Source organism: Tamandua tetradactyla, chromosome 17 (genome assembly GCF_023851605.1).
Source record: "Tamandua tetradactyla isolate mTamTet1 chromosome 17, mTamTet1.pri, whole genome shotgun sequence".
Lineage (NCBI taxonomy): Eukaryota > Metazoa > Chordata > Mammalia > Pilosa > Myrmecophagidae > Tamandua > Tamandua tetradactyla.
This window is the reverse complement of record NC_135343.1, coordinates 3,205,742-3,225,129: the sequence shown is the minus strand read 5'-3', so window position 1 is coordinate 3,225,129 and position 19,388 is coordinate 3,205,742. Positions and strand designations below refer to the sequence as shown.

General features: G+C 39.4%; 1 protein-coding gene across 5 annotated transcripts in view; it reads right to left on the bottom strand.

Moving 5' to 3' along the window:
- The window catches only part of C17H2orf92 (chromosome 17 C2orf92 homolog), a 432,030-nt gene that overhangs the window by 184,625 nt on the left and 228,017 nt on the right, over positions 1-19,388 (bottom strand). For all 5 annotated transcript variants that reach the window (XM_077133807.1, XM_077133808.1, XM_077133809.1 and 2 more), the window contains 3 exons: positions 10,366-10,470; positions 7,817-7,900; positions 5,673-5,774 (listed from right to left, as the gene is read on the bottom strand). In XM_077133807.1, coding sequence (XP_076989922.1) covers positions 5,673-5,774; positions 7,817-7,900; positions 10,366-10,470 — 291 coding nt within the window. The remainder of the gene's footprint in view (positions 1-5,672; positions 5,775-7,816; positions 7,901-10,365; positions 10,471-19,388) is intronic.

Genomic DNA, 19,388 nt, shown 5'->3' with positions numbered 1-19,388 from the left:
GTTGAGTTGAACAATCTCTTTATAGATTCTGGATATTAGACCTTTATCTGATATGTCGTTTCCAAATATTGATTCCCATTGTGTAGGCTGTCTTTCTACTTTCTTGATGAAGTTCTTTGATGCACAAAAGTGTTTAATTTTGAGGAGCTCCCATTTATTTATTTCCTTCTTCAGTGTTCTTGCTTTAGGTTTAAGGTCCATAAAACCACCTCCAGTTGTAAGATCCATAAGATATCTCCCAACATTTTCCTCTAACTGTTCTATGGTCTTAGACCTAATGTTTAGATCTTTGATCCATTTTGAGTTAACTTTTGTATAGGGTGTGAGAGATGGGTCTTCTTTCATTCTTTTGCATATGGATATCCAGTTCTCTAGGCACCATTTATTGAAGAGACTGTTCTGTCCCAGGTGAGTTGGCTTGACTGCCTTATCAAAGATCAAATGTCCATAGATGAGAGGGTCTATATCTGAGCACTCTATTCGATTCCATTGGTCGATATATCTATCTTTATGCCAATACCATGCTGTTTTGACCACTGTGGCTTCATAATATGCCTTAAAGTCAGGCAGCGCGAGACCTCCAGCTTCGTTTTTTTTCCTCAAGATGTTTTTAGCAATTCGGGGCACCCTGCCCTTCCAGATAAATTTGCTTATTGGTTTTTCTATTTCTGAAAAATAAGTTGTTGGGATTTTGATTGGTATTGCATTGAATCTGTAAATCAATTTAGGTAGGATTGACATCTTAACTATATTTAGTCTTCCAATCCATGAACACGGTATGCCCTTCCATCTATTTAGGTCTTCTGTGATTTCTTTTAACAGTTTTTTGTAGTTTTCTTTATATAGGTTTTTTGTCTCTTTGGTTAAATTTATTCCTAGGTATTTTATTCTTTTAGTTGCGATTGTAAATGGGATTTGTTTCTTGATTTCCCCCTCAGCTTGTTCATTACTAGTGTATAGAAAAGCTACAGATTTTTGAATGTTGATCTTGTAGCCTGCTACTTTGCTGTACTCATTTATTAGCTCTAGTAGTTTTGTTGTGGATTTTTCCGGGTTTCCGATGTATAGTATCATATCGTCTGCAAACAGTGATAGTTTTACTTCTTCCTTTCCAATTTTGATGCCTTGTATTTCTTTTTCTTGTCTAATTGCTCTGGCTAGAACCTCCAACATAATGTTGAATAATAGTGGTGATAGTGGACATCCTTGTCTTGTTCCTGATCTTAGGGGGAAAGTTTTCAATTTTTCCCCATTGAGGATGATATTAGCTGTGGGTTTTTCATATATTCCCTCTATCATTTTAAGGAAGTTCCCTTGTATTCCTATCCTTTGAAGTGTTTTCAACAGGAAAGGATGTTGAATCTTGTCAAATGCCTTCTCTGCATCAATTGAGATGATCATGTGATTTTTCTGCTTTGATTTATTGATATGGTGTATTACATTAATTGATTTTCTTATGTTGAACCATCCTTGCATGCCTGGGATGAATCCTACTTGGTCATGATGAATAATTCTTTTAATGTGTTGTTGGATACGATTTGCTAGAATTTTATTGAGGATTTTTGCATCTATATTCATTAGAGAGATCGGCCTGTAGTTTTCTTTTCTTGTAATATCTTTGCCTGGTTTTGGTATGAGGGTAATGTTGGCTTCATAGAATGAATTAGGTACTTTTCCCTCCGCTTCGATTTTTTTGAAGAGTTTGAGGAGAGTTGGTACTAATTCTTTCTGGAATGTTTGATAGAATTCACATGTGAAGCCGTCTGGTCCTGGACTTTTCTTTTTAGGAAGCTTTTGAATGACTGATTCAATTTCTTTACTTGTGATTGGTTTGTTGAGGTCATCTATTTCTTCTTGAGTCAAAGTTGGTTGTTCATGTCTTTCCAGGAACCCGTCCATTTCATCTAAATTGTTGTATTTATTAGTGTAAAGTTGTTCATAGTATCCTGTTATTACCTCCTTTATTTCTGTGAGGTCAGTAGTTATGTCTCCTCTTCCATTGACATTTAGTGTTATTACTGTTTGGATAATATTTTCCTCTACCATTTTGCCTTTTGTATTATATATATCATATCTGATTTTCCTTCTTTCTACACTCTTCTCCTTTATTTCTGTGAGGTCAGTAGTTATGTCTCCTCTTCCATTTCTGATCTTATTTATTTGCATCCTCTCTCTTCTTCTTTTTGTCAATCTTGCTAAGGGCCCATCAATCTTATTGATTTTCTCATAGAACCAACTTCTGGCCTTATTGATTTTCTCTGTTGTTTTCATGTTTTCAATTTCATTTATTTGTGCTCTAATCTTTGTTATTTCTTTCCTTTTGCTTGCTTTGGGATCAGCTTGCTGTTCTTTCTCCAGTTCTTCCAAATGGATAGTTATTTCCTGAATTTTTGCCTTTTCTTCTTTTCTGATATAGGCATTTAGGGCAATAAATTTCCCTCTTAGCACTGCCTTTGCTGCATCCCATAAGTTTTGATATGTTGTGTTTTCATTTTCATTCGCCTTGAGGTATTTGCTAATTTCTCTAGCAATTTCTTCTTTGACCCACTCGTTGTTTAGGAGTGTGTTGTTGAGCCTCCACGTATTTGTGAATTTTCTGGCACTCCGCCTATTATTGATTTCCAACTTCATTCCTTTATGATCCGAGAAAGTGTTGTGTATGATTTCAATCTGTTTAAATTTGTTAAGACTTGCTTTGTGACCCAGCATATGGTCTATCTTTGAGAATGATCCATGAGCACTTTAGAAAAAGGTGTATCCTGCTGTTGTGGGATGTAATGTCCTATAAATGTCTGTTAAGTCTAGCTCCTTTATAGTAATATTCCGACTCTCTCTTTCTTTATTGATCCTCTGTCTAGATGTTCTGTCCATTGATGAGAGTGGTGAATTGAAGTCTCCAACTATTATGATATATGTGTCTATTTCCCTTTTCAGTGTTTGCAGTGTATTCCTCACGTATTTAGGGGCATTCTGGTTCGGTGCGTAAATATTTATGATTGTTATGTCTTCTTGTTTAATTGTTCCTTTTATTAGTATATAGTGTCCTTCTTTGTCTCTTTTAACTGTTTTACATTTGAAGTCTAATTTGTTGGATATTAGTATAGCCACTCCTGCTCTTTTCTGGTTGTTATTTGCATGAAATATCTTTTCCCAACCTTTCCCTTTCAACCTATGTTTATCTTTGGGTCTAAGATGTGTTTCCTGTACACAGCATATAGAAGGATCCTGTTTTTTAATCCATTCTGCCAATCTATGTCTTTTGATTGGGGAATTCAGTCCATTGACATTTAGTGTTATTACTGTTTGGATAATATTTTCCTCTACCATTTTGCCTTTTGTATTATATATATCATATCTGATTTTCCTTCTTTCTACACTCTTCTCCATACCTCTCTCTTCTGTCTTTTCGTATCTGACTCTAGTGCTCCCTTTAGTATTTCTTGCAGAGCTGGTCTCTTGGTCACAAATTCTCTCAGTGACTTTTTGTCTGAGAATGTTTTAATTTCTCCCTCATTTTTGAAGGACAATTTTGCTGGATATAGGAGTCTTGGTTGGCAGTTTTTCTCTTTTAGTAATTTAAATATATCATCCCACTGTCTTCTAGCTTCCATGGTTTCTGCTGAGAAATCTACACATAGTCTTATTGGGTTTCCCTTGTATGTGATGGATTGTTTTTCTCTTGCTGCTTTCAAGATCCTCTCTTTCTCTTTGACCTCTGACATTCTAACTAGTAAGTGTCTTGGAGAATGCCTATTTGTGTCTAATCTCTTTGGGGTGCGCTGCACTTCTTGGATCTGTAATTTTAGGTCTTTCATAAGAGTTGGGAAATTTTCAGTGATAATTTCTTCCATTAGTTTTTCTCCTCCTTTTCCCTTCTCTTCTCCTTCTGGGACAACCACAACACGTATATTTGTGCGGTTCATATTGTCCTTGAGTTCCCTGATACTCTGTTCAAATTTTTCCATTCTTTTCCCGATAGTTTCTGTTTCTTTTTGGAATTCAGATGTTCCATCCTCCAAATCACTAATTCTATCTTCTGTCTCTTTAAATCTATCATTGTAGGTATCCATTATTTTTTCCATCTTTGCTACTTTATCCTTCACTTCCATAAGTTCTGTGATTTGTTTTTTCAGTTTTTCTATTTCTTTTTTATGTTCAGCCCATGTCCTCTTCATGTCCTCCCTCAATTTATCGATTTCATTTTTGAAGAGGTTTTCCATTTCTGTTCGTATATTCAGCATTAGTTGTCTCAGCTCTTGTATCTCATTTGAGCTATTGGTTTGTTCCTTTGACTGGGCCATATTCTCAATCTTTTGAGCATGGACAGTTATCTTCTGCTGCTGGTGTCTGGGCATTTATTCAGATTTCTCTGGGTGTCGGACCCAGCAAGGTTGTAAGATTTTTCTGTGAAATCTCTGGGATCTGTTTTTCTTATCTTTCCCAGTAGGTGGCGCACGTGGCACACGTTTGTCTCAAGTGTTTGGAATGGGTCCCCCCCGGTCACCGATCTCCGCGGCCTGGGGATTTCCTATCCAATTCTCTCCGTTGGTTCAGGGGCCGCGCGTGGTGGAGGCGTCAGCTGCCGCGGCTTGAGGTGACCCTGTGGCTGGTCACCGGCTGCTACGGGCCTGGGGAATTCCCCACCAGACCAGGAAGCCTCCCGCGGGGGGGGGGGGGGGCCACCGCGGCTTGGATAGCCCTCTGATCCGAGACTCGTAGCCGCGGACTTGAAGCCGAGACTCGAAGCCGCCCACAAAAGAGGGGCGCCAGCCGCCTCGACTTGGGAAACTTGCCTCTCTGAGACTCTCCGCCGGCCCGGGAAGGAGGGAGGGAGTAGCTCCGACCGCCGCAGCTGCCGCTGCTCGGGAAATCGCGCGCCGCTCGGGGGTCTCACCGCATCCGAGTCTCGCAGTCAGACTAGCCAGTCCAGACTTTGGATAGCCCTCTGATCCGAGACTTGTAGCCGTGGACTCGAAGCCGAGACTCGAAGCCGCCCGCAAAAGAGGGGCGCCGGCCGCCTCGGCTTGGGAAACTTGCCTCTCCGAGACTCTCAGCCGGCCCGGGCCAGAGTGCACGTTTAAGCCTTTCCCTGTATTTCTGTACACATAGGGTTAATTGCTATGTTTCATGCTTATGTAGCTACTTCTTCCTCTCGGCTTCAGCTTTTGAGCTCCAGTGAAAAGGAGAAGTCTGCCCTGCTCCTCCAGGCAAAACTTGTAGCCTGGCTGATGCAGCAGAGTAGGAAGATATGTAGCCACATGGGAAGGCTGGTCTTTCCCGAGCCTGCCAGTGACAAGGGCTCTCAGGCACATGGAACTGGAAGTGTTCTTGCATAGGAAAAAAGCTCCACTAAAAGGAGCTTTTCCTACCAGGAACGGTGGACCACACTTGCAAAGTCACATCTTGTCTCTGAACACTGTCCAGAGAATGAGAACCCGCCTGACATAGGCACTTCAGGAATCACCCCAATACAAGGATATTTACACTTTAGACCGTAGACTTCCATAGTAGGTTGAAGGTTGCATGGAGGATTTGGACAAGGCTTTCTTTATCATCTCAATTTGCTGTTGTCTCAGAAGATTAAAGAATGACGGAAGGATGGGGTAGGACATTGACACAATAAGTAGGGCTATAGAAGATGAGCACATACAAGTCTAAAAAGACATACTTACTTGGATTTATGATGTTCTTTGTAGATGACTTGGCTGCTGTACTCACATCATGAAATCTTGGTTTATATGTAAAATTGTAGAGCCTCTGCCTTAGAATTTCATCTCGAGTAAAGGAAATAAATGAAAATTAATACCAGCAATGTACCATTGAGATCCTTTGCTCTGTACATATTTAGGGCTGTCTACAAATACAGTGAATAACTGGAACAAGCTTAATGGTATGTGACTTCATCTCTTAAAACTACTCAATTCTGGAAGGGGAGCTACACCTACTTAGATTGTTTCTGAAAAATTATGATTGCACTAGATGCCTGGACAGTAAACAGTGCCCACTAAAAACAGACATCTGCCAACTTTGCTCCGAAACACTTAGTGTTTACACTAAAAATTTTCTTTTCTGCATCTCATCATTCCAACCTGTCTCTGAGAGTATCAGTAGTAGCTGTTCCGTAAAAACTAGGGAGTCTATAGAGGTAGAAATGATGCATAACAGGTTTTTTAAATTCAGGAAGCTCTCTGTTCATAAAACCATTGCTAATGCATTTTTACATTTAAATATAAATATATATATTAAATCAACATTCCCTTTTAAAGCTTTCAGGTTCCGCCTCTATGTGCTAAGAGCAGTTTTATTCCCCATACACACTTCCTTTACTAATTACAGAAAAATATCAATAGTAATGACACTGATTTTTAATTTGTTCTGAGTCCTTTCAAAGTTTGCAGGACTTTTAGTGGCTAACTTACTCACTTAATAGAATACATGCTTACATTCAGAATATTTGACTACAAAAATATTAACAGAATCATTAGGACCATAAGTTCTCATTACCATCCCCTTCTTTGATAAAATATGTTCTGAAAGTGTTCCTCAAACACAACCCAGTAATGTACTGGTGACCAAGAGAGGCAAGGCCGGCTCTGGAAGAGCCAGTGAAGGTGACTGTTTCCTAGGGAAATGGGAGCTTCCCAAATCCAAAACATATACACATCTCCAAATGCACTTACTCCTTTCTACACATGGGGGCTGTTTCAGAGAGTTTGGGGTCAACTGGAGAGGGACCAACAAGTCTTATGTTTCTTAGACATCAATCCCTGAAATCCTAGGAGAGGGACTGTGGAGTTTCTGGATCAATTCATTCATTACACATGGTCGTCTACCACTCAGTCAGGTACAAATACAGATATTTAAAGCAGATGTTCTAAGGTATCTTTATAGCACACTTGGAAGAGGCGTCAACCAAGAATTCCTGAGAGGAGGCAGATCCTGGGAAAGGGTCCAGATCACTTATAGAGATGTCACCTTTATAATCAGAAATCAGCAGGCATCACTCTGGGACCAACCTCTCCCATTCAACAGCTCCCAACCCAGACAGAGGCATCAGGGCTCACAATTCCTTGCAAACCTTCTCAGGGAAAGGCGATACTCAGTCTCAACCCCTGACCCCAAAGCACAGGCACCAGACAGGAGAGATTCCAAGGAAATTTGTCCCCTTCTTGAGCACACAGCTGTAGGTTTGCACCTTTCTTCTCTGGCTCAGCTTTCTGCTAAAGAGGAATTCCCTGGGTCCATAGGTAGTCTAAAATGTGAAATGAGGGACTTAGACCGGGGCAGTGAATCCACCTGGAATCACCTGGGGGCTGGGTGCTTTAAAAACTCTTGATACCACAGTCCCAGCACAGAGCACAGAAACTGATATCAGACACAGGACCAGAGAGCCTGTTTGTGGCAAAATCCCCTGGGGCATTTCTTGCTCCTTCAGGGCTGAGACTCGAGGGAGGTCTGTCTGAGCCTTGGAGTCTGGCTGTCTCTAACCTGCTCAGAATCTCCTAGGCTCCTGGATCATGGCAGACGTGACTCAACCGGTTGAGGTGGGGCCTGACAGGCTCGAGTTTAACGAGCCCCCAGGCGATGCTCAGGATGCTAGGCCGGAACCCTGCCCTGGGGACCAAGGTCCTTCAAGTCACAGTAATCGTGTTCCACCTGCTCCTTAATCTCCTGAGAGGTGGACACTAGACTCTTGTCTCAAGCAAAGCACTTTCCATCCCCTCAAAGCAAAGATCAGGTGGCTGGGAGGAAACAACTGACAATTGCAATTCTATTCAAATAAACAGTAAACATTGCACCTGAGGAGGCTACTCACTAAACATTTTCTCCATGCTATCATCTGGCTTAACTGAACTGGGTGCAGATTCAGTCTCTTCCAAGGTCTGTGTCTGGGAATAACCTGTGAGAATACAAGTCTTTGCTGTGGTTAAATCTTTCATTGGATTTCTTCTGAATTGTTATCATTGCAAGGTCTGCTCTGAGGGACTGAGCACTGACTGTGGCATTCCACTACAACGTCAGAAGGCCTGTGGTTGTGGCCAGTGAAGTTCTGTGGGACTTGGTCTTCTCACCTGGGGCCTGGTGGGAAAGGTGCCAGCCCACAGGATGGCTGTGTATGATGAGCAAGGAAGAGAGAATACTTCTGGGCCCAAGGTGGAAATGGAAAAATGACCTACCCTAATTATTCACTGTTATCACCTACTATGAGATGCAGTAAATGATGCCTGTTCAGAGACAGTTGTGTTATAAAAGGGAGAGGTATGACATTCTAGTTTTTTTAAGCAAAATTTTCAATACATTCAGAAAAACATGCCAAGAAGAAGAAGCTTTGGCCATGTTGGAAAAATGTGGCTTTCTTTTTCTGAAAAAAATGGAAAAATACCACAACTTACTCTGCAAGCATGCATATTCTGAGTCTATATTTGAGAGGGCCTCACTGAGTCAGCTGCTATACCTACTCCACCCATTTGTTAAGCAGAAGGAATGTCTGATTTTGTCATTTACTAGTCAAAAGAATGGTGTGGGTCATTGGCCCTCCAAAGGAACATCAAGTAGTTAAAGTCTGGTGCTCACGTGGCTACCTCCACATAGGAAGAAACTGCTAAATGGTTGTAGCAACCTGTGGAGAGTGTGAGCTATATTTTAAGGCTTCTCTTGAAGTTTATGATTGTCTCAGTGTCCCAACCTTTATCGTGATGCAAGATCAAGGCAAGACCTTTATTCTCTCCCAGAGAAGAGTGAGAAAGCTGACCACAGTGAAGAAAGCTAACCCCAACGATGAGCAGGTTGGCAGGGCCCCAGCACTCACCTTTCCTGGGTGTCAGAGGGCACTTAGGAAGTGTCTGAAAGGGTATGACGTTCTGACACAAACCAGTGATAAGCTGGTTTGTGGCATATATTCACAGGGTCTGCCGACAGTAATTGATAAAGAAACTGTGTAATCTGTGCTCATGTCATCCATATATTCCACAGGGACATTCATAGAAAGGCCTTTATGGTGCATATTGAAAGAATTCAAGTATGACTACTTTGACCCCATGGACCACAAACCATACTTCTATTTCTGAGACAGTGATAAATCATTAGAAATAGACATTTTTAATCATATACACATTGGCTAAATACATTTTTCATACTATGTCACAAATAAGCAGGATTCAAAGTTGTTTATGACAAAGGCTTCTGGGGGCCTGAATCACTTCTCCCATAAAACATGCTTTTGCCCCAACCCCCAGGCCTGTATGCAGGGGTGAACTCCTGTGTATATTGGCTCTTCTAAGATCCTGTTAAAATGAGGCTAAATAGACTCCGAGTGTTCCTTAATCCAGTATGATAAGAGTCCTTAGAAGGAGAGGAACTTCCACATGGAAGTGGAAACCAAAGGCAGAGACCAAGGAGACTGATGGTCCTGAGACAGAGCGAGGGTGGCTGCCAGCAAGCCTCCACCAGCACGCTAAGTCTCAGGAGGAGCATGGACTCCCGATACCATGATTTTGGACTTCTCGCCTCCACAACCATGAGAAAAGAAACTGCTGTTCCTTAGGGCAAACATTTGTGGTGTTTATGGTAACAGCCCTATCAAACTCAGCAATCAAGACTATGTGGTAAGACACCAGGTTTTATCTTATTTGTGGTCAATAAAATGCACAAGCAATGCAAGTTTATGTTGTTTACTCATAGTCTTATAATTTTAAGGATGTTACAAACACCTGCCTTACCCTGATACCTAATTACCCTTTTTCCATTTTCTTCCTAATGCACACAGAGTTCACATTTAAGCCTTTTCTTGTATTTGTGTACATATGGGATAACTTGCATGTTTCATGTACATGTAACTACTTCCTCTCTGCTTTGGCTTTTGAGCTCCCATGAAAAGGAGAGGTCTGCCCTGCCCCTCCATGCAAATCTTTTACAGTGGCTGCTGCATCAGAGGAGGGTGACGGGGCGGATCAGGAGGAGGCTGCACTTTCCCAAGTCCTGCCAGTGACTAGGGCTCTCAGGCACATTGAGCTAGCAAGAGCTTCTGAGTGGAAAGTCACTCCACTAGCTGGTGCTTTCCCTACCAGGAACGATGGACCACACTTGCAAAGTTAGGTTGTGTGTCTGAACACTGTCCAGAGCATGAGAACCCACCTGACATGCACTTCAGAGATCATCCCAAATACGGGATATTTACACTGAGACCATAGACTTCCTTAGTCGATGGACGTTTGTATGGAGGATTTAGACAATTCCTTCCTTATCATCTCAATGTGCCACTGTCTCAGAAGGTTAAATAGTGTCAAAAGTATGGGGTAGGGCATTTAAATCAATAAATAAGCCTTTAGAAGACGAGCAAGTATAAGCTTAAAAAGATATACTTACCCGGATTTATGACATTCTTTGTAGTTGACTTGGCTGCTGTATTTCTCACATCATGAAATCTTGGGTTATATGTAAAATTGTAGAGCCTATGCCTTAGAATTTCATCTTCAGCAAAGCAAACAAAAGCATGTTAATATAAGCAATACTACATTGAGATAATTTTCCCAGTATGTACTTAAAGCTGTCTATGAATACAGTGAACTACAGAAACAAATTCAATGGATAATGACTATATGCTCCAAAACACCTCATCTCTGGAAGGGGAGCTCTAGTGACCTAAATCATCAAAAAAAAACTGTGTTATGGTTAGATTCTTGTGTCCATTTGACCAGGTAATGGTGCCCAGTTGTCTGATCAAGCAAGAATGGCCTAACCCCGTACTGCAAGAGCATTTTGTAGCTCATTAATAAACCAGAAAACACTGATTTCATCTATGGCTAATTACATCTGCAGTTGGCCAGCAGGGAGTATCTTCTGCAATAAACGATGTTTAATCTAATCATTCGAGCCTTTAAAGGAGAGATCAGAATAGAAAATCTCTCTGTCCACTTTAGCCAGCCTCTACTGAGAGATTCAACGAAGACCTTCATCGGAGTTGCCAGCTGCTGTACAGAATTTGGAGTCATGCATACCCAGAGTTGAATGGGACACTTTTATAAAATCTCATATTTAAATCTTGTGATAGGAGGTGGTTTCCTACACTTCACATCCAAAGCATGAGCAATGAAAAAGAAATAGCTAAGTGGGATCTCCTCAGAATTAAACACCCTAACGCATCAAACAATTTTTTCAGGAAAGAAAAATGGCAGCTTATGAAATGGGAGACAATATTTGGAAACCACATATCGGATAAGGGTTTAATATCTAGAATATATAAAGAGATTCTACAACTCAACAACAAAAATACAAAGAACCCAATTTAAAAATGTGCAAAAGGCATGAACAGACATTTTTCAGAACAGGAAATACAAACAGCTAAAAGGCATATGAAAAGATGCTCAACTTCACTGGATATTGGGGAAATGCAAATCAAAACCAATATGCGCTATCTCACACCCACTAAAATGACCATCAGCAAAAAAAAAACAAAACAGAGGAGTAAGAGAATAAAAACAAAACAACAACAACAAAAAAACAGATGAATGCCAGAGAGGATGTGGAGAAAGAAGCATACTTATCCACTCTTGGTGGGAATGTTAAATGATGTGGCCATTCTGGAGGGCAGTTTGGTGGTTCCTTATACTGCCATATGATCCAGCAATCCCATTACTAGGTATATATACAGGGGAACTGAAGGCAAGGACACATACAGACATTTGCACATTGATATTTATAACAACATTATTTATGATTGCCAAGAGATGGAACAGCCCAAATGTCCATCAATGGATGAGAGGCTAAATAAGCTGTGATTTATACCTATGATGGAATATTATGCAGCTATAAGACAGAATAAAGTCATGAAGCATGTAACAACATGGATAAACCTTGAGGACATTATGCTGAGTGAAATTAGCCAGAAACAAAAGGACAAATATTGTATGGCCTCACTATTATGAACTAAATTAATGAGCAAACTTTGAGAATTAAAGTTAAGAACATAGCAGGTTATCAGGAGATAGAAAGAAGATAGAGATTGGGCACTTAGTGCTGAAGGAGTACAGAATGTGCAATGGGACTGAATGTAAAAATTCAGAAATAGCATTCTATCTGATGGAAGCACAGTAATATGAGTACACTGAATTAAGCTGAATGTGAGTATGGCTGAGGGAGAAGGGCTGGGGGCATGTATGACACCAGAAAGAAAGATACAGGATAAACACTAAGACAGTATAACTTAGGAATGCCCAAAGTGAACAACGATGGTGATTAAATGTACAAATATAAGAATGTTTTTGTTCGAGGGAGAACAAATGAATGTCAGCATTGCAAGGTGTTGAAAATGAAATGGCATACAGGAAAAAGTACAATCCATGCAAACTAGGGTCTGTAGTCAACAGTAACATTGTAATATGCTTCCACTGAATGTAACAAAGGTATTATGCCAAAACCAAATGTCAACAAGTAGGAGATTGGGTGAAGGATAAGGGATTCTTTGCAGAAGAAAAAGAAATGTCTTCATATGGATTGTGGTGGTGAAGTCATGGCTATGCGATTATATCAGGAACCACTGATTTTTTACTTAGGTTGGATTGTGTGATGTGTGAATTAAACTGTTAAAAAATGAACAGAGTTGGGAAGGTTCCAGGATGGCACCTTACTGAGGTGTGGAACTTAGTTCGTCCTCCAGAGCAGTAGTAAATAGCCAGGAACAGTACAGAACAACTGCTGGGGCCACGTCAGTGACCAGACACACCGCATACCCCCTCTGGACAAGCTGGACCGGCTACGATTCCACACAGAACTGTAAGTACCCCAAGCCAGGGAGGCCAGCACCCCTCCCCAACAGGCTGGTTCCCAGAGTGGAAAGGAAAGAGACTTTACTAGCAGCAAGGGCTTAGCTCAACCAAGCTCCACTTGCGGAATTAATGAACAAATTCTGACTACTGAAAATGGGCGTCCAGCTCAGATAAACCTCGAATAAACGCTGAAGTTACTAGGAGTTTTTGCCTGGGCACAGAGGGGGAAGGGCTGATGGGAAAAAAAAAAAAAACAGAGGTTTTTTTAGATCAAACAGCAGAAAATGCTTGAAAAGGGCTGGATCCTAAAGAAAAAGGGGGTCGCACATAGAACCTGGGCACATACTATCAACTTAAGCTCTTGATTAACACAAGGGAGGAATGGAAGTTCTGCTCAGAAAAGGATTTTTTTTTTTTGCTTTGTTTCTACTATTTAACTGCTCTTTAGATAGAGCTGCAAGGCTTCTCAGGCTCCAACTGCCACAGGCAAGGGTGGAATTAAGCTTGTCTGAGACACAAAGAGGCTGGTCAGTGAAGGGAATTAATTCCCTGGAGGCTTGTCCCCAGGGGTGGAATCCCTCCCTCAAGATTCAGACCCCAGGGACTGGAAACTGAAGCAATTAAAGCCAACCTACCGCCTCCCCTCTGTCTCCACCACCTCAGCAGGGAGAGTCTGCTGAGATTAAAGGCCCCACACCACTGATGAGGGGAACTGCAGGCAGACAAGCACCACATGCTGGGCAGGACAGGAAAAGCACAGTCTAGAGGTTTCATAGGAAAGTCTTTCAAACTGCTGGGTCTCACCCTCAGGGAAAACCGACGCAGGTGACTCTCCTCCTGAGAGGAGGCCAGTCTGGTCCGGGAAAATCTGACTGGGGTCTATAATATCTAAGTAGACCCCCCTAAGAAAAAAAAAAGGCTCCATATAGGCAGTGCAAGAAACAAGAAAACAAGAACTGAAAATTTCTGATCAGTTAAACAAAACCTGTGCTAGCAGTCTAGAATAAGCTGAACTGAATGTCAAAGAACAGATAGAAAACAAAGCCATCCAGCAAGAAAATCCTAGGTAAAGGAGTGAAAACAATCTCCAGAATAAACTAATTAAGGAAATCAAATGCCTAGACACCAGCAGAAAATAATAAGTCATTCTAGGAAAATTGAAGATATGGCCCAGTCAAAGGAACAAACCAAAAATTATAAGGAGACATAGGAGTTGAAACAACTAATTCAGGATGTTAGAAAAGATGTGGAAAATCTAATCAAAAATCAAATCAACGAGTTGAGGGAGGATATAAGGAAGGCAATAGGCAAACAAAAAGAAGAAATATGAAAGTTTGAAAAAACAAACCACAGAACTTATGGGAATGAAAGAAACAGTAGAAGAGATGAAAAAAAAAATGGAAACCTACAATGTTAGATTTGAAGAGGCAGAAGAAAAGATTAGTGAACTGGAGGAGGACGGGACATCTGAAATCTGACAAGCAAAAGAAAATAAAGGGAAAAGAATGGAAAAATATGAGCAGGGACTCAGGGAATTGAACGTCAACATGAAGTACATGAATATATGTGTTATGGGTGCCCCAGAAGGAGAGGAGAAGAGAAGGGAAAAGGAGGAGAAAGACTAATGGAGGAAATTATCACTGAAAATTTCCCATCTCTTATAAAAGACATAAAATTACAGATCCAAGAAGTGCAGCATACCCAAAACAGAATAGCTCCAAATAGATGTACTCCAAGACACTTACTAATCAGAATGTCAGATGTCAAAAAGAATTTTGAAAGCAGCAGGAGAAAAGCAATCCATCACATGCAAGGGAAGCCCAATAAGACTATATATAGATTTCTCAGCAGAAACCATGGAGGCAAGAAGACAGTGGTATGATACATTTAAGATTTTAAAAGAGAAAAACTGCCAACCAAAAATTTTATATCCAGCAAAATTGTCTTTCAAAAATGAGGGGGAAATTAAAACATTTTCAGACAAAAAATCAATTGAGAGAATTTGTGACCAAGAGACCAGCTCTGCTAGAAATACTAAACGGAGCACTAGAGGCAGATATGAAAAGACAGGAGAGAGAGGTGTAGAGAAGAGTATAGAAAAGAAGACTATCAGTAAAGGTAAAAAGAGAAAAAAAAATAGATATGGCATATAAAATCCAAAAGGCAAAATGGTATAAGAAAGTACTGCCCTTACAGTAATAACACTAAATGTTAATGGATTAAACTCCCCAATAAAAAGCATAGACTGACAGAATGGATTATAAAACAGAACCCATCTATATGCTGCCTACAGGAGAAACATTTTAGACCCAAGGACAAACACAGGTTGAAAGCTAAAGGTTGGGAAAAGATATTTCATACAAATAACAATCAAAAACATCTAATATCCAACAAATTAGACTTCAAATGTAAAGCAATTAAAAGAGACAAAGAAGGACACTATATTAATAAAAAAGGAAAAATTCAACAAGAAGACATAATAACCATAAATATTTATGCACCAAGCCAGAGTGCTCCAAAATACGTGAGGCAAACACTGAAAAGAGAAATAGACACATCTACCACAAAAGTTGAAGACATCAGTTCCCCACTCCCATCAATGGACAGAACATCTAGACAGAGGATCAATAAAGAAACAGGGAATTTGAACAATACAATAAACAAACAACTTAACAAACATTTATAGAACATTACACCCCACAACAGCAGGATACACCTTTTTCTGAAGTGCTCATGGATCATTCTCAAGGATAGACCATATGCTGCATCACAAAGCAAGTCTCAATAAATTTAAAAAGATTGAAATCATACAAAACACATTCTCAGATCATAAAGGAATGAGGTCAGAAATCAATAACAGGCAGAGGGCCAGAAAATTCACAAATATATGGAGGCTCAACAACACACTCTTAAACAACCAGTGGATCAAAGAAGAAATTACAAGAAAAATCCGTAAATATCTCAAGGCAAATGAAAATGAAAACAAAACATATAAAAATTTATGAGATGCAGCAAAGGCAGTGCTAAGAGGGAAATTTATTGCTTTAAATACCTATATCAAAAGAAGAAAGAGCAAAACTCAAGGAATAAACTTTTCACTAGAGAAAGAACAGCAAACTAATCCCAAAAAAGCAAAGGGAAAGAAATAAGGAAGATTAGAGCAAAAATAAATAACATTGAGAACATGAAAATAATCAAGAAAATCAACAAAACCAGAAGTTCATTCTTTGAGAAAATGAACAAAATTGATGGATCCTTACCAAGTTGACAAAAAGAAAAAGAGAAAGGATGCAAATAAATAAAATTGGAAATGGAAGAGGAGACATCACCACTGACCCTGCAAAAATAAAAGAGGTAATGAAAGGAAAACTATGGACAACTTTATGCTAATTATCTTAGACAATGTAGATGAAATGGACAACTTCCTAGAAAGGCATGAACAACTAGTACTGACTTGAGAAGAAACAGACGACCTCAACAAACCAATCACAAGTAAAGAAATTGAATCAGTCATTAAGAAGCTCCCAAAAAAGAAAAGTCTAGAACCAGATGGTTTCACATGTGAATTCCACCAAGTATTCAAGAAAGAATTAGTACCATTCTTGCTCAACCCTTCTAAAAAATTGAAGAGGATGGAAGGCTACTTAACTCAACATTACCCTCATCCTAAAGCCAGACAAAGATACTACAAGAAAAGAAAATTATATACCAATCTCTCTAATGAATATAGATGCAAAAATCCTCAACAAAATTCTTAAAATCAAATCCAGCAGAACATTAAAAGAATTATACACCATGACCACGTGGGATTTATTCCAGGTATGCAAGGATGGTTCAACATAAGAAAATCAATTAATGTAATACACAATATCAACAAATCAAAGCAGGAAAAACACATGATCATCTCAATTGATGCAGAAAAGGGATCTGACAAAATTCAACATTCTTTATTGATGAAAACACTTCAAAGGATAGGAATAGAAGGAAACTTTCTCAACATGATAAAGGGAATATATGAAAAACCCACAGCTGACATTATCCTCAATGGGGAATAACTGAAAACTTTCCCCCTAAGATCAAGAACAAGACAAGGATGTCCACTATCCCCATTGTTATTCAGCATGGGTTGGAAATTCTAGCCAGAGCAATTAGACAAGAAAAAGAAATACAAGGCATCAAAATTGGAAAGGAAGAAGTAAAACTCACACTGTTTGCACATGATACAATACCATATGTTGAAAACCCAAAAAAATCCACAGCAAAACTACTAGAGCTAAAAAATGAGTACAGCAAAGTGGCAGGTTACAAGATCACCACTCAAAAATCTGTAGAGTTTCTATACACTAGTAATGAACAATCTGAGGGAGAAATCAAGAAAAAAATTCCATTTACAATTGCAACCAAAAGAATAAAATATTTAGGAATAAATTTAACTAAGGTTACAAAAGACCTATACAAAGAAAACTACAAGAAGTTGCTAAAAGAAATCACAGAAGACCTAAATAAATGGAAGGGCATATTGTGTTCATGGATTGGAAGACTAACTATAGTTAAGATGTCAATTCTACCTAAATTGATTTATAGACTCAATGCAATATCAATTAAAATCCCAAAAACTTACTTTTCAGAAATAGAAAAACCAATAACCAAATTTATTTGGAAGGACAGGATGCCCCAAATAGCTAAAAATATCTTGAGGAAAAGAAAATTAAGCCAGGGGTCTAATACTACCTGACTTTAAGGCTAATTACAAAGCTACAGGGGTCAAAATAGCATGGTACTGGCATAAAGATATATATACTGACCAATGGAATCAAATAGAGTGTTCAGATATAGACCCTCTCATCTATGGATGATTGATCTTTGATAAGGTAGTCAATTCAACTCACCTGGAACAGAACAGTGTCTTCAACAAATGATGCTTGGAGAACTGAATATCCATATGCAAAAGAATGAAAGAGGATCCATATCTTACACCTTATACAAAAAATAACTCAAAACGGATCTCATAAAACTTATAACAGGAGGCAGTTTCCTAGATCTTACCCCCAAAGCACAAACATTGAAGAAAGAAATAGATAAATGGGATCTCCTCAAAATTAAACACTTTTGTGCATCAAAGAGCTTTTTCAAGAAAGTAAAAAGGCAGCCTACATAATTGGAGACAATATTTGGAAATGACATATCAGATAAGGGTCTCATATCCAGAATATATAAAGAGATTGTTCAACTCAACAACAAAAAGACAAATAATCCAATTACAAAATGGGCAAAAGACATGAACAAACACTTCTAAGAGGAAATACAAATGGCTAAAAGACACATGAAACGATACTCAACTTCCTTGGCTATTAGGGAAATGCAAATCAAAACCACAATAAGAAGAAAGATAGACGATGAAGATTAAGATGAGGTAATCTAGGAATACCTAGAGTGTATAATGATAGTGACTAAATGTACAAATTTAAAAAATGTTTTTGCATGAGGAAGAACAAAAGAATGTCATTACTGCAGTGTGCTGAAAATAGATGGTACTTAATATTTTAAAATTTCAATTAATGTGTGAGACTAAAGCAAAAAATGTTTATTTGGTACAAATCTATACTTTGACTCGTGCATCTCCTAATATAACTTATGTAGATAGTTGATTGAACACCTTAAGTACATGGAACTTTGTATAGGACATGAGATTTTGTTGGTTTGTCCAGGTGATGCCCTGATGAATCCCAGAGTGATTTGATCAGTGAGTGGAAAAGTATTTGCAAAGTCCCCTTTGGGGAATGGTGAGAACAGGGGAAAACTCAACTTCCCCAAGTTGAATTCTTGATATTCTCACAAGCAGTGTGGACAACCAAAGTTATAGGCTGAGCCCCCAGTCTTGGGGTTTGTTCACATGAAACTTAACCCCACAGGGGATAGGTCAAGCCTACTTAAAACTAAGCCTAAGGGTCACCCCCAAGAGAACCTCTTTTGTTGCTCAGATGTGGCTTCTCTCTCCAGCCAACACAGCAAGCAGACTCACCACCCTTCCCCTGTCTACATGGGACATGACTACCAGGGGTATGGATCTTCCTGGCAGCGTGGGACAGAAATCCCAGAATGAGCTGAGATTCAGCATCAAGGGATTGAGAAAAACTCTAGAATGAGCTGAGGCCCAGCATCAAGGGATTGAGAAAACCTTCTTGACCAAAAGGGGGAAGAGTAAAATGAGACTAAGTGTCAATGGCTGAGAGATTCCAAACAGAGTCGAGAGGTTGTCCTGGAGGTTATTCTTATGCATTAAGTAGATATTACCTTGTTATCCAAGATGTAATAGAGAGGCTGGAGGGAACTGCCTGAAAATGTAGAGCTGTGTTCCAGTAGCCATGTTTCTTGATGATGATTGTATAATGATAAAGCTTTCACAATGTGACTGTGTGATTGTGAAAACCTTGTGTCTGATGCTCCTTTTATCTACCTTGTCAACAGATGAGAGGAACATATGGAATAAAAATAAATAATAGGGGGAACAAATGTTAAAATGAATTTAGTTTGAAATGCTAATGATCAATGAAAGGGATCAGTAAGGGGTATGGCATGTAAATTTTTTTGTTTTCTGTTTGTTATATTTTTCTGTTGTCGTTT